This window comes from Varroa destructor, unplaced genomic scaffold (assembly GCF_002443255.2).
Source record: "Varroa destructor unplaced genomic scaffold, Vdes_3.0 BEIS01000002.1, whole genome shotgun sequence".
Lineage (NCBI taxonomy): Eukaryota > Metazoa > Arthropoda > Arachnida > Mesostigmata > Varroidae > Varroa > Varroa destructor.
In genome coordinates this window covers 54,134,957-54,162,338 of record NW_019211455.1, presented here as the reverse complement: position 1 = coordinate 54,162,338, position 27,382 = coordinate 54,134,957, and the positions used below count along the sequence as shown (strand labels likewise).

General features: G+C 41.0%; 1 protein-coding gene and 1 long non-coding RNA gene across 6 annotated transcripts in view; one reads left to right on the top strand and one right to left on the bottom strand.

Annotated features, from left to right (window-relative positions):
* Positions 1-6,779: 6,779 nt before the first annotated feature.
* The window catches only part of LOC111243958 (LIM domain-binding protein 2-like), a 27,683-nt gene continuing 7,080 nt past the window's right edge, over positions 6,780-27,382 (top strand). For 3 of the 4 annotated variants that reach the window (XR_002670688.2, XM_022790393.2, XM_022790389.2), the window contains exons 1-6: positions 6,780-6,920; positions 11,798-12,281; positions 22,498-22,600; positions 24,013-24,295; positions 24,969-25,156; positions 26,569-26,761. Coding sequence is in view for 3 of the 4 variants with exons in the window: in XM_022790393.2 (XP_022646128.1) it covers positions 11,803-12,281; positions 22,498-22,600; positions 24,013-24,295; positions 24,969-25,156; positions 26,569-26,761 (1,246 nt within the window). In the remaining variant the exon portion in view is untranslated. Of the gene's footprint in view, positions 6,921-7,691; positions 7,832-11,797; positions 12,282-22,497; positions 22,601-24,012; positions 24,296-24,968; positions 25,157-26,568; positions 26,762-27,382 lie in introns of those variants that run through there. The other variant, XM_022790392.2, reaches the window with a different exon arrangement.
* Positions 6,805-25,056, bottom strand: LOC147758006 (uncharacterized). 2 transcript variants are annotated; one of them, XR_015322061.1, is made up of 4 exons: positions 24,921-25,056; positions 23,987-24,339; positions 22,395-22,582; positions 6,805-6,933 (listed from the first exon to the last, which is right to left on the bottom strand). It is a non-coding gene; the product is annotated as an uncharacterized LOC147758006 (long non-coding RNA). The 2 variants fall into 2 exon arrangements; XR_015322062.1 differs by lacking the exons at positions 6,805-6,933; positions 24,921-25,056 and adding an exon at positions 17,471-21,989 and having other exon boundaries at positions 23,987-24,125.

Here is a 27,382-nt window from a genome sequence, read left to right as displayed (position 1 = left end):
TATTATCACCACTGAAACATGAAAAGCAAAGAAACGTGACTAAATCGATTCTAAGTTTGTATTAGTAACAAAAAAGCATTCCAGGCCGACAATGTACAAAATTAGCGTTAATATTGATAATTCCTGCACGCACGACGACTGCTTTAGTTGGCACTAAACAGTAACACCAGATTAGGTTTGTTGAATTTTGCATTGATCGAAAGCTCCACTCGTTGAAAACGTCCTGTTTATGTTGGATGTTCCTTTTACTTTGAACCGCAAAAAAATAGCAAACCAAATTAGATGTCCATAAGTTGTACAAATGCTTGTAGACAAAAGCTACAACAACGAGTTGCAATTTAACGTTTAAACTTATAATCCTTTTGTTGAAGATATGTTTATCTCTATGCGCGCATATTCCAGTCCTTGACGTAACTCCCTATGACTTCCTCTAAATACAAAAAACGGAAAAACATTTCGATGCACTTGAAGCAATTACTGGAAACTCTAAAATGCTATTTTAGGAAAAAAATTCGGAAATGGGGCTTAATCTTATATATTGAGTAAAATAGATAACATGACAGGTATTGTACGCTAAAGGGACGAGTTTAAATAGAAATGCACGAATTGGGTTAACTAGATATATGTTTTTCAATTTATAGTAAAGTCCCGGAAACCTTTTTATTAACTCTCGTGAATATTCGCCGAGTGTCTTAGAAGAAAACTTAATGTCGTGTTTATTCTTAGCAAAGACTACCATCAATAACCATTGGAAGACTTGCTCCAGTCCAAATAATTCTCTATTTTCGTAACTATCGTTGAGGTATCAAAGTAACCTATAAACATTTCATCAAAATCGGCAGGTCATATATAATAGCGACGTCCGTAACTCGACGTTTACTTTGTGACTCAAAAACAAAATCAGCAGAGAGCACTCATCCCAAAGACCCGTTTTTCCTTCACAGGACCGGCTAAGTACTCATGAAAGTTTGATGTCTCTGTAAAAATACCAAACTTATTTGTCGTACGATAAAAGTATTGCACAATATATACAACAGTTTCAAGACAGGCAGGAAATAACACCGCATTGACCTTCATTTTTACTTTGAACACTCTGTCGCCTTTATGGTCGATTTCCGTACGTTTCGTTCTAATAAACAGCAATTTCTTAAATCACCTTCCATAATATAAGTCGGGCTGAAACAAATTCGTCTGGATTCGTTTCAGCATATACATGGCTGACCGAAGTTGATCAGGCACTGCGTGTGCAACTCTCTTGACTGCGAGTGCATACTATGAAAGCTAACGGCCGTGTAAACAGACAGAATTTCTAATAATACATGTACTTCACGAGAACATACCACTCGCAATGTTAGGTCCTGTGCTATACCTGGAACCAGCTGGAAGCCACCTTTTTTTAAAATTTAAAAGGCCTCTAAGTTACTTAACGAATATTTGGCGAAAGTAATTTTTACTAGAAAATTTTGGTTGTTTTGAGTGGAATTTGTTTGCTTTATGGTTATTCAGACCTGAGTGCTATCGGGTAGTAAGTAAATTAGGCGAATTGGAGAGTACAAAGAACTCGACTTAGATTAACCCGGTTCACTTAATGGCTTCAGATTTCTGGCATGTAGGGACCAATCCCACTTGAAGAGAGTGTTGGAAGGAATCGACGCGTCGGGATTCGACGATTTTCTCTATGTTGCCTATCGGACATTCAGTACGACCCACAAAAATGCTGCTAACGAGCCTGTAGTCGATATCACTAAAAATACCGCCATGGTGTACCTTTCTTTAGTGGGGTTAGCGTGCTTGTGATACGACATTTTTTAATGCAAGTTGCTGTTTTTATCAAATCCTTATATAAGGATGTGATATTTCATATATATATGAAATACCAAAGCTGCCGCATAATTTAACTGCACTTATAAAAGTTGCCTATTATGTATAGTATCGTTTCATATGTTATGAATACAAGTATATTTATAATATTACGTAATATTATTAGGCACAATGTTCGATGTAGGTTCGAAGGGTCCTAGACCAGACCGATGCGTAACATATAGAAGGTTAAAAAATGAGCGAGGTTAAACTGTAGAACATGAACCAACATTTTAGAAGAAAAACTAGAGAAATCTGGAAGAAAATTTTAAATTATTAATCTTATTTGAGATATTTGAACATGGATACGTTTTTCTTCGTGTCATATATTGCGTCTAGCTATTGCGATTTTCATCTATAACAATTGACCTTTATCTTATATTTTTATTGATTCGACATTAATTAACTAGTGACAATAATAAAAATAATACTTACTGATTGTATTATTATTATTATTATTGATGACAATTGTTCAATTTAGTTAGGATTCAACGGTTCGTAGTACTGTAACCAAAATAACTCGTCTTTAATCGTTTGAGTAGCTAACCGAATGTATTAGCTTATTAGAAGCTTGGCGCTGCGTGCCAATAAAGTTGGGGCTTTTAATACCATACGGAGATGAAGTTATAAGAGCTACTCGAATTTTTCTTTTCATGTTGAAAAGATTTTGTTTGAAAATTAATTATTTCAAACTTTTAGTGGTATAGATTAGAGGTTCGCTGCAATTTTTCGCAATTTTTGGTCAAAGGAATTATTTTTTAACTAGAGTTCAGAAGATGAGGCTATGCGGAGCCAGCGGATTTTTTTTTTCGAATCATCGAACCTCAGTTGGACCGTAAAGAGGCAAAACACATTTTTCTCATAACATTTTGGCCCCAAAGCCGTAGCGCTCAAAACAAGCTAAATTCACGTTGTGTGATAATAAAAACATTTACAATTCAATATATGTGAATATCCTGGGGCTATATAATATACTCTAAGTCCATTTGAAATATAGTGTTAAGAATTACTAGTTTTAAAAAGAGATTAAAGCGCCTAACATACTTCAGTATATATATATATATATATATATATATATATACTCTTTTTACTCACTTTAATTGTGTGATCTTATAGCTAAAAAAATATGTTGTATAATAACTTATTTAATCTACTACCACTGCTAATCGAATGTGCTTGCTTTTGAATGAAATTGCTACGATCGTATTGGTACCGTCGGGATTAAACAGCTAAGGATGGTATAAATTTAGTGCTGGAATATAACTTACTACTGATAACCACGATAGTTGCATGAAAAATGATCTCTGGAGAACTGTGCAAGCATTGTTACAGGTTCCCCTCGAAGAAAACGCAACCGCTAGATGTGCCATTTTGGCCATATGAGGCCCGGCTCTTCTCACTGTGTATCAGATCTTGAGTAATAAACACCTATGATAAGCGAATCATGATCATTTTTGATCTAGTTGATTTGGCGTTGAATAATTATACGATAATTACACGGCTGTTTCTTAAAAGACAAGCATTTTTCTTTTGGCTTTATTGAATGACGGGCGTACGCGCATAAAACTATGGATGACACATTTAGCCCTAGTTTTGGCCCATGCAATTTGGCCTTGTTAGACACAGGTGTCCCTTTCAAGTATTTTCTTAAAAATAAAGAAATCGGGCTAAAGCAACAATGTTTAGCCCTTTTTAACTTACAAGAGTGGGCGTTTTCGAGAACATTTTTTGTCGTGATAGTGGTTGAGTGAATCACATTTTCACGTACACACCCATACCATTCTTTAAACCAGTTTACCATACTGGATTGACTGCATTAAGGTAATAGCAATCTTTTTTAATTTTGATATAACTTTGCGTACTCTCGGCCTCTGCTTACATCATATCTATCATATAATCGATGACTAAGTTGTCGCTATACAACCCAACTGAAAGGTTGCATACTATGATCCAATACGTCGCCACGCAGAATCTCATATTGTTCCTGTAATGGTGCTATGTCATATTACTTATTCTGTTTCTGTCATGCTAAAACATCATTAATGTGATATTGTGAAAATGAACAACGACATCAGGTAATACGGAGTAGTAAAGATGGTACCAGTAGTCTTACAACGGAAGTAGTATTTTCCAAAATAAGATTTTTTCAGTATTTCATAACTCTAAAAAAACTCGCGAAGAAAGAAAAAGAACATCAAATAAGATGAAAAAAATACAGAGCGATTAAAAGTTGAAAAATCAGCACATAAATAATCGACTACCGCTATAATAGAACCTGATGAAGCATTCAGAACTGATACATAAAACTTTTTTTTAGAGTTTCTCCTACCATATTTATCCTACAGAAGACGCGAGCCGCAATTCATCGACTTAAAGTTAGTTAACAAAAAAATAACGTTTAATTTTAAGAAAACTGTGTGTTTTGCTTATGTGACAGACTTGAAGTAGCTGAGTTTATTTTTTCTATTATAGATTAACGAGGAAATGTAGTACGTAGTAATAATACTGTACGTCACATAAGTGGTTTTCCTTTATTTAAAAAAAAAAAGGTGTCTTTCAGAACTATTAATACCTAGAAAAAAGTTGACAAAGAAGCTCTATTAATTCGTACGAATTGTGTGGAAGAAAAAAACCTTAAAGTTTATGTCTTTTCATTAGACGACAAAAATCTTGTACTCAATATAACTGCAATAACACAGTCATATTTTGACAATATTTAGGAAACTATTAAAGCTTTTATAAGCTAGGCTTACATGTTATAAAAAATAGTACTCATTTTTTTTATACGAACACGTTATTTTATTAAAAAACAAGTTAGGTGGACAAATTATACCAAAAGCATACCTAAAACGATGCATTTATCAAGCGAAACGTTAGCATTTGACTTCCTCAGTTTTGTATCGTCTTTACCGAATCCGTACAAAAATATAATGAAACAGTATTTTCCTTGCCGTTCATTTACAGACAAAAAAAAACCATCAGTCGCGCTAACTTTCCGTGAACTTCATACTCTTAAAGTCGTAGTATAATTCATTATTCCTATGTAATGTTGTTACAGTTTTTACTCGCATTAGCTTCTTTATGATTCTCAAAAATAATTTTAGTCTCTCTCTCTCTCTCTCTCTCATACACACACACACACACGGTAACGCACACTGACAGACATAGACACACATACACCCCTCTCTCACCTTCTCTCTTGTCTGTCCCCTCTCTCACCCTCTCTCTTTCTCTTTCGTTTTTTATTTTTTATTTATTTATTTTTTATTTTTTGCCCCTGACTCCATTCATACATCGCCCACTCTCTGTATGCACACGCGGCACCGCCTAGTTATCTCCGCACGCGACCGCGGCACCTTCTCACCAGTACTCAACGAGTGCAACGTACCGCGCCTTCATCGTCCGTGCCACAACCGTGCCACGCGCCTATGTGCAGCCCTCGTTGTGGTACGCTTCATTGATTTGGTGACAGCTTGCAAACAAAGAAGCCGCGGACGGCTGTCGCGGCGGTCAGCCAACAGGGGCAGCAGCAGCCGCTAGAAGCCAGACAACGCGGATCGTTTCCCGCTCGCTGCCGCCATTGCCACTCATCCTTCGTTGCTACGGTGCTCTAGTTGCTGTTATTGTTGCCCACGGCAAGGAGCCGCATTGGCATCAACAGTCGCAGCGCCGGCCGTTGCTGCTGCTACTCGAGCCGCAGCAAGCAATTCAGCGGCGCAAAATCGCGTTAACAACAACACCAGTGGCAGTAGGGTAGTATCGAATCAACAAGCGCATCGGCATCAGCGGCGCTGTGCCAGAAGCAGCACCGGCAGCGGCCGCTGTCAGAGCAAGCATTGCTATTAGCACCAGCTTTAGCGCCGGTGCTGCTGCTGCTGCGAGAAGCCAGGAGAGTCTCGACGACGAGAAGAAGGGAAGCGGTTGGGTTGAGTGGCCGGAGGGTTGCTGCTTGTTTCGTTTTGATTTTATGCAGTCTGTGCCGCCGCTACTGGAGCTTCGTTTGTTACGGTGCTCCGGTGCTCATCCTCGTTGTCGTCGCCATCGTGTTCGTATCTTCGTCGGTCAGCGGCTGCGGTGGCGGTCCAGCCACCGCCATGGCTCAGTTTTGTTCCTGCTGCTACTGCTGCTGCTGCTTTTACTGAGACCGCTGCCGCTGCTGAACTGAGCTGCTGCTGCTGCTGCTGAGCGGAGTCGAGGGGAGCTGAGTGCTGCTGCGGTATCATCGCCCGGCATAACATCAGCAGCAAGCATAAGGCAGACAGAGCCGCAACGAAGCGGCGGTTCCGACCGTGGCCGTCTGAGTCGCGGTATTAGTGAAGAAAGGATCGAAGAATTGAGGTAGTTGCTCCGGTAGCAGCAGTAATAGTAGAAGTAGATACTGAAGGTGCTGTTAACTATTGTGTGGTAGTAAACTGAGCACCATAACTGGCGGCGAGTGGCAGTTGGGTGTAGCAGTATTATAACACGAAAAAACGAAGGTCTGGAGCTCCTTCCAAGTGGTCAGTGGGGGTTACTTCGCCCCATTTTTAACAAAGAGGGTGATATTACTCGTATTACAGGTGCTGCTGCTGTTGCCAGCATCCAACGAAAGTGTGTGGCTATGTGTGTGTGAAAAAAACGTTCGAGCCACAGAAAAAGCTCCTCGAAGGCAAGAAGTCAAACAGTGTTGGCTCAGAATCTCACTAAAGGAAACGACGAGCTGGTGAAGAAGTTTTTGCAGCCTAAGAGCAGAAGCTGCTGGTTGTATTCGAGCCGGTCGATGTCTGTCGTGTGTTCGTGAAGCATTCGGTGTTGTGCTCGTTCGGTGCTGGTTCACGGATTCGTGTATTCGGACATGTAAGCAAGAAAACAGAACAAAACAAAGATAAAGGGACACACAATTGTGTTTTTACCTGGCGGATTCGTCGAGTTCGCCGCCAGCTCTCTCTGGAGCCCATCAGCTATTCCGTTTCTTTTTTTGCGACGAAACCCCTGTCGTATTCCATAGCCGGATATCCCCGTACGCTGTTCTGGATGAAGTGAGTGGAGGAGCTGGCGGACTCTACTCCGGCGGGCCCACGGTGAGTAGACTTTCTAGATAAAGAAAAAACTGAAGTATTATTAAGCAGATTGTTGACTTAAAAAAAATCACGTAATGGAAGTGCAAGGATGATACTTGGTCCACTGAATGGTCCATGAGAGCCTTTGAATGCCGTGCGTATAGCCTTTGTCGTGGTGTTTTACTTGTGTTGCATTGGAGGATGAGAGGAGGCACATAGGAGCTCGTACTATACGAATCCATTATATTTTTTGTTCTAAACTTTTGCATTTGTTTGCATATGAAAAAGTTTAGGAACATAAATATGTCTACGTGGATAAATCGAAAAATATATATTGTGTCCGTTATCACGATTAGCTAAGCCCGCCGTTTTCTTCAGCTACAAATCAGTTATCGTCGTTTGCTAATGAGGAATGAAGGAACTTTAAATTATTAACTACGGGATACATGCTGGATAAGGATCTGGTGCTACCAAAAGACAAAGGTATGGCGAACGACACTGTGGGGGTACGCGAGTTTTTGCGATCACGCCGTCTTGGCGTGTTTTCTCCACCGTCAACAACCAGTTGCTTGTCTCCAACTTAGCACTTGTAGTCATGCAGCACTTATAAGAAAGTATTCGGCTTTCAACCATTCGACGAAAGAACGATCGTTGAATAATAGCAGGATGTAAAAAAAAAACAATGTCGTTAGTACGAAACGGGCAAAAAAATAAACGAGAAATAGCTACAGCGCTGCCTCTGCGATTAAACATGATTCCTGTATTTTGGTCATAAACGGAGAAGGCGGTGGAGTCGCGTGCCAAATGACAAAGCAGGTGGATCTCATGTGTCGCATGTTTGATACGTGCGCGGTGCGTACATATCGCACGTATCTATCGTTCAATTGTACTTCTTGTATAGCTTCGTTAAAAGATGAAGCCGCATTTTCACGGTAAGTACCTGTAGACTAGAGCTTTACTCGTTTTCGTTTTACATGTGTCACATAGAATTAATGCTTCTTCAGTAATATTGCTATATGGAACCACTCTGAGACGCGATTTACACAATTCGTTATCGTTAGCTAGGTTAGATGGCACCAGGATAAGCCATGTTGTAATACAAGTTCTCTTAGTCATGTTAGTCAAGTCAAGCGAAGTACTCCTTTACCCTAAAGAATTACAAATGCAAGGTTACATTTTACACTATATCCTTTACGCCATCCTTACTAAAGATCATCACAGAGATATTACGAACTATTGAATATGAATTGTCATCGAAACAACATGACATAATATTAGTATTTAAATTTAACATTTTATTCTGTTTATCTACCATATATTGTTGACGGTTTTATCCGTTAGATTTTATTAGGTTTTACTAGATCCGTTAGATTTAGTGCGACGGAAGATTCACAGCACGCATATCGTCTCATTCTTTAAGATAATCTATCCTTGCACCTACCGGATAAGCGATCCGTAGACAGTTAGCACGTAACTTTACTTTCGAGACCTCTACATCAGGGTAGGCACTTCAGGCATTCAGGGTAATGCGTTTAATAGGCTGCTGTACTATAATCCCAACGGATATTGTAATTTTGCAAGTGCCATAAGAGCATTTTCTAAAATCACAGGGCATTCAAAACGCCTGTGTGTGCAATGTGGTTTTATTTATCAGCGTTATCTTATTCTTGGCAAGTTCTTTTTTGTGGAAGAGCTGTACGTTCACTAGGTTTTATTAGCCCATTTTATTCCTATTATTATTTATATATATATAGACTTATTTTGATACAACCAAGTGTAGAGAAATAAACTTCGTCGTCAACCCCACATCCACACTATAAATAGGCAACGTTATTGGGTAAGACAAAAAAAATCGCATATGTATTAACCAAGGTAAGAAAAGTTGCTTTATTTCCTCTGCTTCTTATACGGATTTTTACTTACAGATCTCTAAATTTCTAAAATCTTAGCTCATGAAACCATTCTACGGTGCCAGGTGATGTCGTTGCTAAACAGCTGCGCCTTGGTGCATTATTAGAGAATTTCAATGGGAAATTCCGTCAAGTATCTACATACGAAACATGGGCCGTGGCTGTGCTGCCTCTTTACATTAACTTATATTAACTGTAGCGTTTGAAGTTAGTCCGCTAACCATCGTTAATACATAAACAGGTGTTCATAAAGGCCGAAACAAGGGTGTTAAGTAGACGAAAATAGTCGTGACAAGCGAAGGCAAACATTTTCTTTCTGGAGAAAAACTAATTCTATGCCTCCGACTTCGTCATAGATGAAATCGGGAGAACCTGCATTGACCTTAATTACTTGTCGCACTCCTATCGGAAAAGGTAATACAAAACAACGTGTATAATAAAAATCGATGCGAGAAAGTTTTCCCACATTGTATTGGCCCTTTCTCTCTTCGCTTGCTTGCATAATAAAACTTCTCGGAAGCCATACCCATTTTCTCCCATATACTCGTACATAGTTCTCAAATATTTTTTATCAGTCTGCCTAGTATATTATGACTATCATTTCTTGGAAAAACTACAACATATGTCTTGTTATTCTACTACGGATACTTGGTTTCACACAGCAAAATTGTACGCGAAGCGTCGTGTATTGAAAACGAATTTTCCTGAAACTTTACTGTGAAACCTACATACATAAGTTAGCGGAACATTCTCCTTATAATTTTATTATATTTTTATTGATAGAGGTTAAAATAAAATTGCATAAAATCTTGTCAGTCATGAGTAGAAGCAGCCTACTTTTACAAATAAGTCAGATAAAAAAAAATGGTGTTTGTTTGTTTCGATCGAATCTCTTGTTAATGAAAACTAAAACGGGAAAAAGAATAACTTTCTTAATTCTTTGTATCTATTTCTTGAGTTGAAGTTCAGATCTGACTTATGCACGTAGTTAAAAAACGCGTTCAGGTTTTGACCATGAACGTTTTAGGAGACGTTCACGTTGTTCTCTTTTTCAGTTAAACTTCTCCTAGCATATGTGTCGCCAAAAACACGCGTGTCCTTTATAAGGTCAAATTACTTGCTTTTGAATTTTTTTCTTAAAAAAAAAGTCAAACTACGCACGATTCCAGTCTACAGGTATAATGATAACAACAACAATTGCTTATTGCAAATTTTCCTTAAAACCTATTACTATAAATTATTGAATACAGTTGGTTCACTTAGTATTTTGTGGAATGATCCACCTTAAAGTCAATTTCGCTAGACTAACTTAACTGGAAACTTTGTTCGACGCGCCTTCACGTGTGCACGCCGAGCACGACGACGCCGCCGCCGCTGATAATGATAACACTGACTTCAAATAAAGCCTTGAAATCTGATCTAATAGATAAGTCGCCATATATCAGCCGACTTTATACTGTCGTGATCTTTGTTGGTGATCATAACTTTCATCTCGTGTATCGCTTTCGTTAAGTGCCGTATCACCTTTCGTGGTCTCAATTTATGACTAGTTTGTGGTTTCATCCTTAACTAGCAGCAGCCATAATGCTAACAAACACACGCGTGCACTTGCATGTTCATCGATTATTAATTTTCGTTCCTAATTTCAAGCGCTTGTCGAGGCGACCTCAAGTTATTAGTGAATTTATTGGTGGTAAACGCTATCGTTTTCCGTTATGATATTATTCTTGATGCCATCTAGTTTACTATAACCCGTTATTGCTAGGCAGTCAACATGTGCAAATCGTTAGGCGATTAGGGATTGAGCAAAAGTTCCGACAATTTTACGGGTTAAATTAGCGCTGGCGACTATGACGATTATAATTTACTCGTCAGTTATGGTTCGATTGTTGCAATAGCAGACGTTTACGATGAAACTACATTGCAAATTCTAATACGACGGCGGTTGAAGTCGATCGTAGGCAACCCAGATGAACTCGATGCAGTTGTTAATAACTGTCGAAACTTTTAGCGATGATAGTTGCATGCCGTTGGTATTAATCAACGGGCTTGTAATGAGATCATAATAAAATTGTCTCTTTATTAACAAACAATAATTGAAAAATGAAAAAGACTGAATAGACGAGAGATTTAGCGGCTAATCAGTAATGCATTACTTGTACTCATTGAATGTAAATTTTGTTTAATTCCTCGATACGTACAATCTATAACTTTCAAAATCGAGGACTATGTTAAGAGTAAACTATGAGTAGTCAGCTTGAGTTACCTAGGTAGATATGAGCAGAGGAGTAAAAATAATGATAAAATGTGGCGGCATGGAGCTAGAAACGATTTACTGTTCTTCATGCGAATCGAAAGCTGGGTACTGTGTCAAGCAAAATTATTATAGGCCGCTTCGAATTTTTACGGCACCCTAGGGCTCGAAGTTTAACAGGTATAGCTAAGTTTCTCTAGTTTCTAATATTGGTCTTTGCGTTTGAACTTTGGTATCTGAGAGATTTCATCAAGAACAAATTACAGGCCATACGTGAAATTATTAAAATACAAAAAAAATAATGATAGAATATACGTATTCTTTATTTTCCGCTAACTTCTTTTGATGTCTTGCATGTTATTTATACAGCACAGTGGAGACTTTACCTAGGAGGAATCTGCACAGTTAATTAATTTTTACACTCACTTATAGTCATGCATCTGTACATGCACGACTACATATGAGTGTTCCCAAGAGTACTCTCAGGGAGTCCTTTTATAGATTAAACATTGCGTTACTTCTATATTCCATATTGTAGGGCCATAACGGATTAGGTATCCTACTTAGTTATCTTAATTACATTGTAATCAATTTAATACTATTGAATTTTGTCATATGTAGCTAGGCATGTTAACACTACTACGTAACTCCTGAACTTGTATACCAACCAATTCTAATCAATTTTGTTGTCAATATTATTATTGCTTTTCTTTCTCTTCTGTTTCGCCTTATAGATTGAATGAACGTGAAGCGAGAACCGGTCAACTACGGCGGCGGGGGACCCGGGGGGGAGTTGGGTCCCCCCGACGGGAGTCCGCACTGGAAGGCCATGGACGGTTCGCCGCATCCTCCGCCGACAGGACCTCCTCATCCCGGTGGGCCACCACCAGGACCCCATGCTGGTCACCCCGGAGGCCAGATCCCGCCAGGACCCCCTCCTCCTGGACATCCTGGACCTCCACACGGCCATCCTGGTCAGTTGCCACCAGGTCACCCGCATGGACCACCAGGGCCACACCCCGGCCATCCCGGAGGTCCACCCGGAAACCCCGGAGGACCTCCTCATGGCCATCCTGGTCATCCTGGTCATCCGCACGGACCCCCAGGACCACCACTGGGACCTGGCCAAATGCCCCCTGGACCTCACGGCCCGCCAATGCATGGATCTCCGCATGGGCCGCCACCTCCTGGACACCCCCACATGGGTCCACATACACAGTGAGTACTAGTTTGGAAGCTGACGCTTCAGTAGAAAGTTAAAAACGAGTAGGTAATATGAAAGAACTATGAGGACCAATATTATCTAGTTGAAATAGGTAAACGGTAAATTGATTTCAATAAAACAAGTAGAAGAGGATGGATTCACGAATTTAATGTAATATTTTCTAATAGAACCTAATATATGTGTATTCTGCGTTTCGTGGATTTGCTATGGCATAACACTTGCACTTATGACGCCCCTAAACTGCACGAACTGCCTTGGATAATCTAAATCTAAAATGACTGAGTTCGGCAAGATATCAGCTTACCCCCCATCGAGTATTACAATACATTTAATAAGCGATTTCCTTCAGCTAGTTTGAAGAAATTGTTGAAGAGGGTAAGTGAAATGATTCCCCTCAGAGGTCTGTTGGCATTAAGTTAAATCATAATAGCGGTTTCAATGGCTAAAACTCGTGAATACGTCTATGCGACAGTCACTCGTCAGGTATCGTTACATTATATCTCAGTCGTTTCTATATAATATAGATCTGCTTGTAGACTTGGTGGTCGACTTAAAAATTGCCTTTCGTATGTACGTCTAGTGAACTATCTACCAAAAATGCTCAAAGAAGATATCCAAAAAGGCATCCTTTAATTTATTTTTAACAGTATATCAGCGTTAAATATACCCCAGAAGTCTCGCTCTATGAAACCAATGATAGCCCGATATGCCGTGCCTTCAGAGCATGAAGGAATCATATTCACTTGTGAATAAAAAGGCGTCATACGATCCTTATTCCCTAACCATAAAATAAATCGTACAAATCATGGTATGTTGCGAGATGCTAGTCCAACGACACACTACGATCGTCATTTGCAAGGACTTAAGCCAGCATTTCAGTCTAACAGCTACCTTTACGATCACCGAGTGTTGTCTTCTATCAGGACAAACCCTTACAGAGGAACGTGAGCCGTAGTGTCCAACGCCGGTTTCTCTCATCCTGAAAAGCGTTGCAACGAGCGACATTGTTTTCCGACATTGTCTGTCTCTTCTGTTTTTCAAATCTTTCATTTTCTTTAAACCTTTCAATATGAACGCATTTTCCTTTCGTTGCTTTAACCTGGGGGTATTCGTTCCGCTATGCGCTTAGCTTAGCATGGCCGCATCGATTCCCCCTACGTTACGTACCTGCTGGTCCATCCGATGTTTCTCGACGTACATACTCCTCTAACGGTTTCAATGATTTATTCGATTTCTGTAACGTGCATCATCTCCGCGTAAAAATCTGCTCGATACGGCGCATTCCGCTAGCGATCCTACGCAATTATCTTCTCATTAGCAATTGGTGTCGCTATCGTGGATATTATTGTAGTTCGCGTTGTTTACTGTTTTTACCGTTATCTCTTGCTACCATGAGTGCAATTTGCCCAGTGCCAACGCGACTATCGTGTAACAAATACATGCTCGTGATAATGATTTAATGGGCGGAAATAAGCGGTGTGTAATGCATGTTCGCTATGCATAGATCGTTCACACGATCCGGAACACAACTCTGCCACCGACAGCGGCCTCTGGTAACGGTATGAGTACACCATACGAGGACATGTCGATTGACTCTTGGGATCGTTATCATCTGCTACCGCACGTCACCGACCCAGGGTACAGCGAGAACTGGCCTACGCTGTGGACAGACTAGAGCGGGATATGGAGGAAGCTGAGTGATTATCGCGGTAGCGGCGCTGGTCGTGGTAAAGTCAATATGTGCAGTGGCACAAATGGCTGCAAGAAAAAAGACAAGGGTTGCGTCGCACCGATAGTGCTTCGTTGTGGCGTTCACAGTTATTACTCTACCGTCAGCAGCAATCTGCTGTCCAGGCTCTTTTGTCATCGTCACCACTGGTTCCGCCATAGCTCGTCGACACCTGCAACGGTGACGGCTGAATGCAAGTGGCGCTGCCGGTAGCTGTCGCAGTAGCGACTGTGGCGCCGACGGCACAAACGCTCATAGTATTAGCTATCAAACGGACGAATCGGAAATGCTATTCTCCTGCTTGTGTGTCTCTGGCTAAGCGTTTCGTTGCTTTTCTCCATGACTAGCGTCCCGTGGCCATCTGCCGTCTGCTCTCTCCGGTTGTCAATGCTGCTGCTGATCCTGATGGCCATTGACGTTTCATTGACACGACGTTACGTTTAACGGCTACAACTCTCTGACGCTTGTAGCTATACACAGCAGCGTAATAGAGTAAGGGAAGAGACAGCAGGCATGCAGAGTTTCTTTTGTCTACCTGCAAGCCACCATCGGCGCCACTGCTGCAGCTGTCACAGACACTGTCAGCGATCTACCAGCACTAGCTGGAAACAACAATTGCCTCGATCTTGCCGTATTTGCTTGCTTCACCTTTGCGCGTTTTTCTTTGCCTTTCACCATATAATCATGGTCGGTCGATAATGTCCGGACAACGCGAGCTATGTTCTGTAGCGGCTGTCATACGATTTGTAGCTGCTGCAAGGCAAAACCGCAAGGTGATAGGGACCGAGTGGAGACGCGAATGGGGTGAGAAGTTGAGCTAGCTGAGTCAGCGAGCCGCGGGTCATCGTCACTCCGGCTGTCATAGCAACTGCGGATAGCGGGTCCCTAGCTTTACTTTCAGCATGCGGCCTACAGGAACAACCGCGTGCCGGAGTTTCAATGACAGGCCAGTCGAGGGTGTAGCAGAGTCATTGGGGGCTAACTGGAGTGTTTCACAGGGCTCACGTGGCTCGATGGCGAGTCTCTCGGTGGTCGGCGTCCTGCATAGCTTGTCAGACTTACCTTCTCCGTGCCGAATATAGTTAGCCGGAAACGGCTTAAAGCAACATTATCGTCATAGTGAAGTGGTAACGTATTCGTTTATTAAATCTAGGAACACGTGATGAAGTAATCTAGATTTAAAACCGGGCATAAACACCCCCCAATTCGTTCTGGAAGAGGAACCAGCAATCTGAACGAACGCTTAGCATCATTAGCACCGGACGTAGAAATTCGGAATTTTTTTTAGCTTAGCTAGAAAACAACAGCTACATCGTCTATTGAGTGAATCGGCGTTTCATTTTTATTGCGTCGCGTTGCTTCGTACCCGCTCCACACTCACCGAAGTCCCGGCGCTCAACCCTCGCTCATTGAGTCCGCTAAATTATGCGCTCTGCTTTGGCGGGCCATGGCTATACGTTGCGATGCTATGGGTACGCTGCTATGCTTGCTTACTCATTCTGTGCCTATGCTATATTTTATGGCCGCAACCGCTGGCCCTACTGCTCCTATGTGTCATTTGGGTCTGTCGGATCCAGTCCCCAAAAGCAGTAACAATTGCAGAAGCGGTTAAGTGATGGCTGTTGGTGTCGGCGGCATGTGGCACTATTTGTATTGCCGCCGCCGCTGAAGTTGCTGCTTCCGCTGCCTTGCAGCGAACAACGGCGAATACAGAGCCATGAGCGGCGTTAGTTGGCTACGCCAGCGCAGTGTAGCCGCTAGAGATGCAGTGGCGGTAGATTCCAACCCATAACGATAGTAGAGCTCATTAGAGTCTCGAACCTCTGAAGCTCTATAGTGATGGTGTGGTTCTTTTGCCTAAGAGTTTCAATGACTGCCCAGTCAAGGGAAGAGCAGAGTCCTTGGAAGCTAGGTAGAGCGTTCCTCAGGGTTCGATTATGTATGAATCATTTAGGTTGTTCAAATAGACAGACATCATGCATGCATACATACATACGCATATATATGTGTACATATATAAGGAACACGATGGAGTTCCCGGTGAAGCTTCTCAATCGCCGGCGTCCTGCGTAATTCGTCAGATTTACCCTCCCCGTCCTTCTGCCGTAATTTTCAGCGTCGCATAGAGGAAAGAGAGGATCAGTCGTATAGACGCTCCTGAAAGCCGCTGGTGACTATGATAAAAAGCTGACTCTGTGAACTCCATACATCTTTTTTACAAAGACATCAACATACATGCAGCTATTAACGCACACACACACAACCAAGCGGTTGTGTATGTGTGCGCATACCACATAGCAGGTAAATGGGAAACACTTGATACTGTTGAATTCAGGGCGCCCAAAAAGGCCTCCTGTTCTAAGCGGTGGTTGTCGGGGGAAGAAATTTTTGCTGTCAATGAAGACTGGAAATTCAGCAACGACCACCGCACCGTCCTATCAAATCCATATTGGTTTGGGGACACGGAGGGGTCTCCCAAAGCCGCCCCACTTTCGACCAGCTATTCTTTGCCTCTTTGATTTAGCTTTTGGGTTGAGTCAAGTTCTTTGTCTATGTCGCAACTAAAGTACATACACTTGTCCGAACGCGGCTAGTGTACAATCTTACTCTATGAACTTGGCAGTCAGTTAACGATACGATATTATGGGTTCTTGAGGAAACTAGAGCCTATGAGTTACTTAGATGTCTGATGTAAAAAAAAAAACGTTATTATAACCCGACCCAACTGTAGGAAATAAACAATCTCCAAAATCTATTAGATTTTTCCTTAGAACCATGTTTCCTTAGCTAATACTCTCTCGAAACGAGACGCGTTTGAAATGATCCACAAAACTCTGCTACTTAATAGCTTCAGCAGAGTCTTTTTTATCGAGGCTTGCTTATCAGAGGAAGCACCGCTATTTCTCCCTTTACCGATGCCCGAGTCAGCTTCAACGAGACCCTATCCATATGCGATCGACTGTGAAAACTTTGTGAAGGAGCTTTTTCGGCTAGGTTTTCCACCGCTGCAACGGGCTCGTTTCAAAGCGCCCGAACCTGGCCGTACTCTATATGACCGTACCTTTAGCTACTCTTTTCCTCTCTATTCCTTACGAACCAAACACTCCTATATACACACAATAGTGCACATTACTGGGCCAATGACTGCCTTTACCTCGCCGCCGGCGCTACTGTAGCATTTGCTGCCGCCACTAACGCCACCAGACCAGGCCACCAGAGAGTGAACAGCGCCACCGTTGTCAAGATGGCTGCTGCTGCTGTTGTCGTTTTGCTCTGTTCTGTGAGCAGCAGAAGCGCTGCCGTCACTACTACAATTCTATGCTACAGCGGCAGCATTGCGGGTAAAAGCACTCCGCTGCTGTTCGAGCCACTTTCCAGTCAACTGCAGATAGCTTCTGCTCAACTAGCCGACAGAGAGTGGAGGCTGGCTGGCGCTCTCGTCGTTCTGCCAGTGCGCAACTCAACTGTAGCGCCATTGACTCTACACTATCTATTCTATGTACACTCTAAGCATTTCTATGGTAGACCAACAAGTGTCGCTAGCGATGCAAACTAATTATACATGTCTAAGAACTAGTATGTATCGTATTATGAGTCGATACGCATGGATAGCGGAGGCCAGAACGAAACAGTTTTTTGAGCAGAGTTGTCAAGGATCAATGGAAGCATCCTAGCGATACCGCTAGCAGCATGAGCAAGAAACCATGCCTATTAGCACTAAGTAGGTGGGCAGTGTCCGCACAGAACAACTCAGCGGACAGAAGAAAAGTCTTGTCTGTGTGATAGAACAGAGACAACAGCAGTAGTCTGGTTCGGGTCGTTCGATTGATGAGTGGCAAAGAGTAACGAGCGCTCATGGGAAGGAGCTAGCTGTCCGCCCGCCATAAGATCGGTTTGTGAGTGCTGTAGCACAACTAAGTTACCATGTGTAGGGAACGGTGCATTGATAGGAGTCGACAGGAATCAATAAGAGCTAAACAATAGGTTGCGACGCAATATGCTGCCGTACTGCGAAGCAACTGTAAGCTAACTAAAGGATGGTGAGAGGCTGTCTAAGTAACAGGTGCATATGTTGGCAGGTAGTGAATAAAAAGGGAAGGGGTCGTTACTGCAAAAATTGAAGCGACTAATGAAAAAAGGGGAAGGGATGAAAATTGCCGGTGCAATAGGCAGGCGCCGTACGTACAGTTTGCGTATGCAGCTGGCCCTGCTGCGACATCACTGTAATGAAACAACTCTGTCAGAAGGAAGCGCCATATATAATGTATACGTCAGAAAAGTACATATAGCGAAGATCCGACCAGCAACAATAATTGCGCACTGCAGATAATCTCATCCATGTAGACCTAATCAAAGCTGCGGATATTTTGTAAAGTCAACTTAGATTATTGTCAAAAAGAAGAGAAGAGCCAGCGTAATATCGGCGGATTAAATGCAACTAGCTGAACCTCATTGATTCCTGCAATTCTGTGCAGTACTAATGATTATAAGAATTAATTATAAGAGCACATAAATCCACTGCGGTCGAAAGCGTCAACGTGTGAATGTTTTGTTATATCGAAGGGTCTGAGTGCAGCAGCGAATCGCACAAAATACTGGTGTCGTCGCAAACTACGGAATAGCCTAGTCAAAAGAGATTGAATTGTGGGTGTTCTACGGTAGAGTTTAGATGAATAGACAGCCAATTACTTATCCAGTATAATATGGGACAGAATGCAATGTGTTATCGGGTTCTGTTGCTTTTTCGACCTAAAGAAACATCTTTCGTGTTTCATGTTTAGTACTTGAGCCGTTATCGATTGCCTCCGACAATTGAGTCCCAGAACGAAATATCTATGTCCGGATTCGAACCTAGTGCACTACATGTCTCTAAGTTTGGCAAACAAAGACGCGCTGTCACGGGAGTCTGTTTCGACCAGATCAGATCCAGGCCTACATAAACTATAGGCCACAGCAGCAGCTGTTAGTTGACATGATGTAAAAGTTCATGATATTACGCATTAGTCGGTGGCGCCACATCATCGAAATACAATTTGAAAGAAAGGAGCAGTTTTCCTGATCGACAAAAATAAAGAAAAACCATGGACCCAACACATGGCGACAAAGAACAAGTGCGAGAACGCGAAAAGCATTCAAGTCTCGTTGATTGTTCTCATTTACGCGACTGTCGTTAAAGGAGCGGCATAAATAGGAGGTATGTCGGCGGATTCGGCGAGCAACAATTGTGTGCAGGGTACCATCGCCTGTTTTTAACGGAGTTAGTCCGGATTATCGGTGGACTTTTGGCTACAGTGGTGGCTTTGCGCAATAGCCGTAGTGGCCGAAGGCATCAAAGAAGAACTAAGCACGAATAGAAAGACAGAAGATAGAACTAATAACTCGTAGAAGCGCTGCGCGCGCACGAACAAAACCATCGGCGTTGATTTTCACTTGTTAGTGAGACGTTTATCCAACATGATCTAGGATACTATGCTGTACGCTTGCATTTCTTAAAAGTATTAAACGTCAACAAATGGCAAAAAGATGACAGCACACAGCGACGTGCACACGTTATTGTGTCGGTCTAGCGTGCGGCTCTGAACTCGATCATTGTAGCGATAGCTTACGTCTGTAACCATTCGAGCGCCTCCGTCATATGTGAATACTACGCTTTAAGAAAAGAGTTCGAATTCGAATAAATATAAGGGCTTGAGTTGAAACGCGGCGAAACCAGCATCATTAACTATCAAATAAAGCTCCTCCATTTAATATAGTCCGTAGTGGCTCCTTAGTTGGGCAATCGAACAGACGTACACATTGGACGCCCAACAAAACAAAAATAGCTACGATTTCGTTTCCCTCCCAGACTATGTTTTTGCTCCGACGTTCCCTGATTATTCTAGACAGCAGCTTGGGTCTAATCTGTATGTGCACGTATCATAAAGTTCGCGCGTAATTAATAACGCGGCTAGCAGGAACAAAGTGCAACATAAACAGGCCGAGCTACAGTGACAAAGGCTAAGCGACAAATTACCGCCAGTAAAGCAGACGTCACATGATAGACAACCACCAATCGTGCTAAGCTGCTCTTACCCTAGTCGCGCATCTGAATCGCGAATGAGTATCGTTGATGTTGTTGTTCAAGCAAGCTAGAGTTTTGTCGAATATTATAGACCAGCACTTTTATTGTTGAGCAAAACAACCGCCTTTAGTGTTTATTGACAGGAAAAGTGCAAAAAAGTGCGAATTACAAATAGTTCATCGAGTTCGTTGGTGTGGCCGATTGTGGTGCCTATCGAAACGTCAAACCGCTATTGCTGATTCCCGCTTCGGACAGGCCAGTCTAGTTAACCAATCGGAAAAATACAACAGTTTCAAGGGTAAAGGTTACCTCTCGTGCTCTTTGTTCAACCAATAGAAGGTTGTGTAACCTAGTCGTTACGGAAGTGTTTGTTCTTGCAGTGGTCTTCAGTCGTTTGTGAAGAGCTATATTAGTGTTCAGCGGTAAAGAGCAAAAGCTCCAGTTTTGCTATTTTGGGTACTTTCGATATTTCAATATACAGTAGCAGTAGTTGGGCAGAAAAGTCTGTAACCCGCACCTGTTGAGTTGGTTCGTAAGTCGCTGGGTAGGGTTTTATAGAGGTTTTCGGCTTTCCTGTTCGAGAAACACAGCGAGTGCCAAAATGACAGTTGTCGGGGGTTCCCAAGACCTGTTCTACCCAAGCGCGGTCTCGAGCTACTTCCGGTAAGATATGGCTGAAGATACCGTTTTTGATTATTTCGAATATTCAATTAATGAATGTACATTGCGCAACCTATGTCTTTGTAAATATCGTAATTATGTACGATGTAAAATCAGCTGTCGCACACGTAGAAATAGCGTATACATATTGTTCTCGGGAACTGTTGTTTCGAATGTATTTATTACATAGCTCCGATGCAAAAAGATTAGTGGCAAACAATGCACAGGAAATTATTTTGCAGTTACCCGCGTTTGAGTTGTCGCAGGTGTATATGCGTTCAAATGCTTGAGTAAAGAATGTTTAAAAGTAATTCTTATCCAACAATTCATTTGCAGTTCTTATATCGTCTGTTAATTATCATAAATCTTCATGAAACGATATTAGTTCAGTATGTGTGTGCTAATGCTTAATCTGCAATTGATTGTTCATATACAAGGTCGGACTTAGTACCTTACCCCGTTCGCATAGAAGCTTCGAAAGATGTATTTGATTTGTAGAACAACAGAACCTTACTGCCACTTTTAAGAATTTCATGTACCATTTCACTCGTAAAATGTTCATTAAAACGTTCAGTTTTAAGAAGAGCCAACGTAAAATATATCAAGCGCCTTCTGAAACCATCGCCTATATAATTTAGTTCAATATACTTTAATATTAGTAATTACATATATAGATATATGTGAAATGGAATGGGTGCCATATGTTTGTGGCTCCGATTTAAGGCGCTTTTTCATATATCGCGTGATATTATCTAAACTAACTTGTGGATAAAAGTGCTACGTAAAAACTACTAGTGAAAATATGTTCATTCTAGTATTATGGGACGTGGCCGAAATATTAACTTTTATATGTGTCTTTTCCTAATTATAAATATCAGATATAAAATAATACACAGTGTAGTGTGTTCAGCTGTGTATGGCTGTTCTCGTTATTGGTACAAACAATTCGCACAGATGGCATCTTGTGACCTGAATCATTTTGTCCTAGTTCATGGAAGTATAGTTATGAAGGATAAGGGATCCCATGTTTTATGTTTCCGTCTGGCACTCTCCGTGAGAGGGGTCTATATGTATAGGCACTCCATTTATTTTGGCCGTTATAAACTACTAACGCCTAAGAGAGATGAAACTAGCAACATTTGCTGGGAATAGATGATCGATATCCGTGTGCAGTGTCCGTAGTCGGTGCCGGTTGATTAACTGTCCTTGGGAAGACTTTCGCGAGAAGGGTGTATTCGATGTCAAGCATAACTTAAGAAAGATGGTATTTTGTGTAGAAGTATAGTTATGTTTTCACTAACATTAAAAAGCTTGTCTGCGTGACCATTTTTTCAGCTAATGAAAAAGCGAAACAGTAGATAAACAAACTGTACGAATTATACTTACGTTGCTATAGACCTCTAACAAAGCTGCATCTTTATGCATTCAGGACAAGGGTATTGAATCGCACAACATTTTCTCAAGCGCTGAGGTCCTCATTATGCATGTTGTCAAATATCTTATTCATTAAAGTATTGAGAATCGTATATACGCGTAAGCATAATGATCGCGGTGTAATTATATATGTGGATAATATTATTGAATATCTATCTATATTTTTGTTCGTCATAATCGTTCCTAATTGAAAATAACTAACAGAGATGACTGTTGGCTTACACGGAGGAGACTTAGTTTGTCGATGTATTCACTCGTCTGTTCTGTGAATTCCTTGTAAATCAACCCTTCTCTTGTATGGTTCTTTTCTCGGAAAACTTTCCAGACCGTTTCCTTCCCGACCACCACCACGGCATCATGGATCGTACCTCGGCCAGCCCGACTATCGGATCTACGAGATGAACAAACGCCTGCAGCAAAGAACAGAGGTTTGTATGCCGGCCGTCACCGGAAATAAACAAAAAACCAGATTTAATATCCTTGTTAGAAATTCTGTGTTACGCTATCCTCAAAAAGATTGTGCGCTTACAGGGCCAGTGCTCTCTCCGATGCACAGTTATGCAAGCGCACAAGTATGCAGCTTATCGAGAAAGAAGTATTTTGCGGGCGTCTTTACGAAATAAAGACGACAGGCAAGTGAATGTTAACCTTCATAAGGTTGTTATAGTCGACAGTTGATAACTCTAAAGAAATCGTATGGTAACGCAATCGATATCCTGTCGCAGCATTTGTAATTGCTAAAAATAATATCACAACAAAAAGCTAAGTTGAATTATCTTTCCTTCTTTCTTCTATTTTATTATCGTAGTTGAATAGCTTGCATGATCGCATTGACAATTCCTCATAAATATACCAGTGTCTTGAGTGATCTGTCGTTACATTGTTTGAGCCATCGTGATAATCGGATGTTCATAGATGGGGAAACGAAGCCAGTTTTAAAATAATTTTGCTATTTTGTTTTTAATAATAATAATAATAAAACTTATTGAAAAATTATGGCATATGATTAATCAGTAAATAGGAGCTCAATAAAAAGTAAATTCAACCTTGTTTCGTGCAGTTTTTACAATCGTTTTTCTCCCAGCTAACCAAAATAATTATGTGGTAGGAATGGACAATGCGATTGTTCGTCAGCAAACATAAATTGATTCAAAAATCCTGTCGCCACACTTCGAACGTATTCGAACAAATCTCGATATTAGAGATGCGAATCAACATATCGGCATACTATTCTCATCAACTGTGAGTGCAGTAGGCGCATTGAAACCGTAACTGATAAGGAATGATCAGATTAATTGAGAAAGTTATCTGATTTTGGAAATCACAATAGAACATTGGGCTGCCATACGGATGTGAGAACAACTGAGAAATTTCACAGTCAATTCATCAGTATGGATCGAATAAATACGGTTACGATTTCTACGTCAAAAGTCATTTTCGTTGACCTGATCCCCACTCGACGAGAGAAACATTTTCAACTATTTCATTTCACTTCATTTTCATCAAACATTTTCATTTTATACTGAATTCAGTGGATCCCCAGCCGCTGGGACACTTTTCGGAATGTATGGACCGCAAATTATATTCGTCTTTATTAGTAAGGCGCCTTTATCAATCAACGAACCTTTGACGTTGAATTTAGCTCAAGTTAGGGCAGTCGCCATCAAGTATATAATTGACCCAGGCTGCTGCTGATTTGATATGAAGTCAACAAGACGTGTTGGGTTAATGTATAATTATGCTTCTGACTTAGTCTGTAATTAGAAAACAAATTAAACTAGCAACTAAGCTACTAATCAATTCTTTGTACTCACCTACTGTTTTTCAATTAAATTTGCAGGAAAGCGATAATTTGTGGTGGGACGCATTCGCAACTGAGTTTTTCGAAGATGACGCAACGTTAACGCTAACACTGTGCCTCGAAGATGGCCCGAAACGTTATACTGTAGGTCGAACGTTGATTCCTCGATATTTCCGATCGATCTTTGAGGGCGGTGTCTCCGAGCTCCAGTTCCAGCTTAAGCATGCCCGCGAGTCATTCCATCAGACGGCCATCTCCTTGGACTGTGATCAGGCTTTTATGCTAACTACGCACGGCAAGCCCGCCCAGCTCACGTATCCCGGTAAGTATCTCTCAATGTCGAATAGTTAGTCATTAGCGGCAGTTCTGCTTGGAAAATCGCGAATAGAACGAAAAATACCGCTAAAAATAGAATATATTTGTGAGCGTTCCGGACCTCGCTGATTCAAGTCCGTTAGTACGCATACATATACTACGTATGTTTTAGTAAAGACGGATATAGCAGATTACATTTGCATTTAATAGGCAATGATTACTCTGGTAGAAGGGCAAGTCTCTCGATTGAAGAGACGAACACATAGAAAAAGAAAACGGTTTTTTTAAACGGTTTATGACATATATTTGTTAGTTTTTGCAAGATTACAGTACTATTAGGCTCTGAGCTAGCACAAATTACTCAATGGATGTTTCTGCTTATTCAATCTTAGATACGCAGTTGATTTTGATGATATCGTCTATATGAAAAGTACACTACTAATGATAAGTGTGTACAGATTGATGTCAAATATTGTATTGGCTGTTTGAGCGCTAATGGGACCGTTCATGCAATAAGTCTATTATATCCCTTACGCAATAAGATTTATGCAGCAAGGTTTTTCAAGGAAAAGAGCACTTTACTGGATAAAAAGGCTCGAGTTTTTTACGATGATATGGCCGTCGTTACGTACCTTTTTTTAATGCTTGAGAACACTGTTGTCCGTTCGCCTTTTGTTTAGGTGGACGAGTGGACCCGTTAAAAGACCAGTCGTCGCGGGACAGCGCGGTGCTCGTGGCGACGGAGGGCCGGCTAATGGTCGAGTTCACATTCGACGACCTGATGCGAATCCGCAGCTGGCACTTCGCCACCAGGACGCACCGGGAGCTGGTGCCAAGGGCGCTCATCGCCCTGCATCAAGACCCTCAGGTACGCGTTTACACAGTCTGCTGGTTAAGTTGATCTCTAACAGGAAAATGATGTCACATGCTGAATTTGAATGTATGTGTGTGTGTTTGAGTGTATGGGTGTTGGCACTGAATTTACTACACATCAATAGCCTACACCGACCTGGTAAAAATACGCAGATAATATCTTTAAATTGTATTAAATTTAAATTGTATTATCCTTAAATTGCTGTAACTGAACTATCTTGGCAGATTAGGGTTACTAAATAAACCGCTCGAGAAGTGCCAGACCTCAGGGATCGCCCTATTATACCTCTATTCTGTACAGTACATTGGCGTGATACGGAAGCACCCATTTTAGTATAAAAAGACATCTACTAAAAAGAATTGTGTAGGTCTTTATAGGTACCTGAAACACTTTTACATGTTTTGCATACGCATAGCCATTGAAATTTTGTTGCAAGATCATGTTTTTAACATCTTTGGTTAAATAAATCAGATCTGCCATGACACTCAGTCTATACTCTTTCATTTATGCGCCAAGTGTATGAGTTATAGTACATCTAGCCTGATTCTGGGGCATCGTTTGACGCAGTTTTTGCAAAAGCACTTAGTTCGTGATATCCTTTCATTGTGCAGACCTCATGGTAAAAGCGGTATGCAGCGACGCTAGTAAGTGCGTGTCGATTTTTTTTTATAAACATCTTTACAATTGTTATTGGCTATTGTTATTACTATAAAGCACAGAAAATAGATGTTATGTCTGCGATCTTTCTTTCCTAATCTTTGATAATATTTTTAATACGCGCCTGCCTTTTTTCGAAGTCAACGTGTTTTCCAAATTTCCTATAAAATCAAGTGATGCATCCGTTAACAGCGATATCAGCCAGTTACGTTTAGCTGCATGAACACACAATGCGCTTTAGTGAACAGGGTTTACTGTAAACCGTTAATTATACAATCTATTCTTTTTTTTATCAATGTACTAAAAAACAAAGATTTATTTCGAAAAGTCCTTTTTAACAGATTAGTTTCCACCTGAAGCAGTATGCGAAGCTCCCTTGGAATTTTGTGAGCCTACAGTAAAGAGGGGCCTACTACACCATCTCTATAATGTCATTAAATGTTCATCAAAACGAATTTTTACTTAGACATAGTATACAATATCACTCGGTTAAACAATTTTATTGACTAGCTTCACTACTGTATTACACCTTTGCTGCATAATGTTTGCTTACATATTAAAGTGAATATATATATATATATATATATATATATATATATATATATATGTATATGTAGTTAATGCGACGCAATAAAATCGAGTAACGACACCCCTATTGAATTTAACTATTATGTTTTACAGTATGTGTATATATATATGTATGTATCTAGTATTCACCGTATGGAATTTTAATCCACCATCTTGAATAGGTGATGGACCAGATGTCGAAGAACTGCACGCGGCAGGGGCTAACCAACTCGACGCTCAACTACCTTCGCTTATGTGTTATACTCGAGCCAATGCAAGAGCTAATGAGTCGTCATAAGGCATACCAGCTTTCTCCGAAGGACTGTCTCAAAACGACGCTGTTTCATAAATGGCAGCGTATGTGTCAGCCCCCTGGTGAGTACCTTTGCCCTCGCTGGCCTTAATTTCCTTTCGTATTATACGTATTAAGGGAGCTCAAAATATCAGCGTCAACAGCGGAAAGTAGAGATTCGAGTGATGGGAGAAAACCTCGCGATTTACTATTGTACGCTTGCCCACAGTGATTATAAAATGGCGTATTTTGCCCGGAACTAATGCTCTGTACACCTGCGTACATTTCCATGTAAAAGATTATGAACGATATTTTGATTACTCATTCGTGAAATGTCTGGTTCTGTGTATGTCTGGGTGTATATGGACGTAATATTCAACAATACCAATCACTTACACTTGCTCTGGAACAGCCACGGGAAGGTGTTGTATTTAAATTTAAATGAAGTAGTTTAACACTTCTACCCCGTTTTTCATAAACAGTCTTGAAGATGGTTTCTTATTTATAAAATTTAAGCTTAGATCGTATGACGAGACATGTGTTTTCCACGTAAAATGTGTGTACGTACTATATGTATAGATAAGCATATATGCACTTATACTCTTATAGGTACCGATACTGTTATAAAGAGCGAGAGCTATAATACTTCTCGATAATTATCAGATTATTGAACTCGTTACATATACTATTTTTCAGTGCTTGGT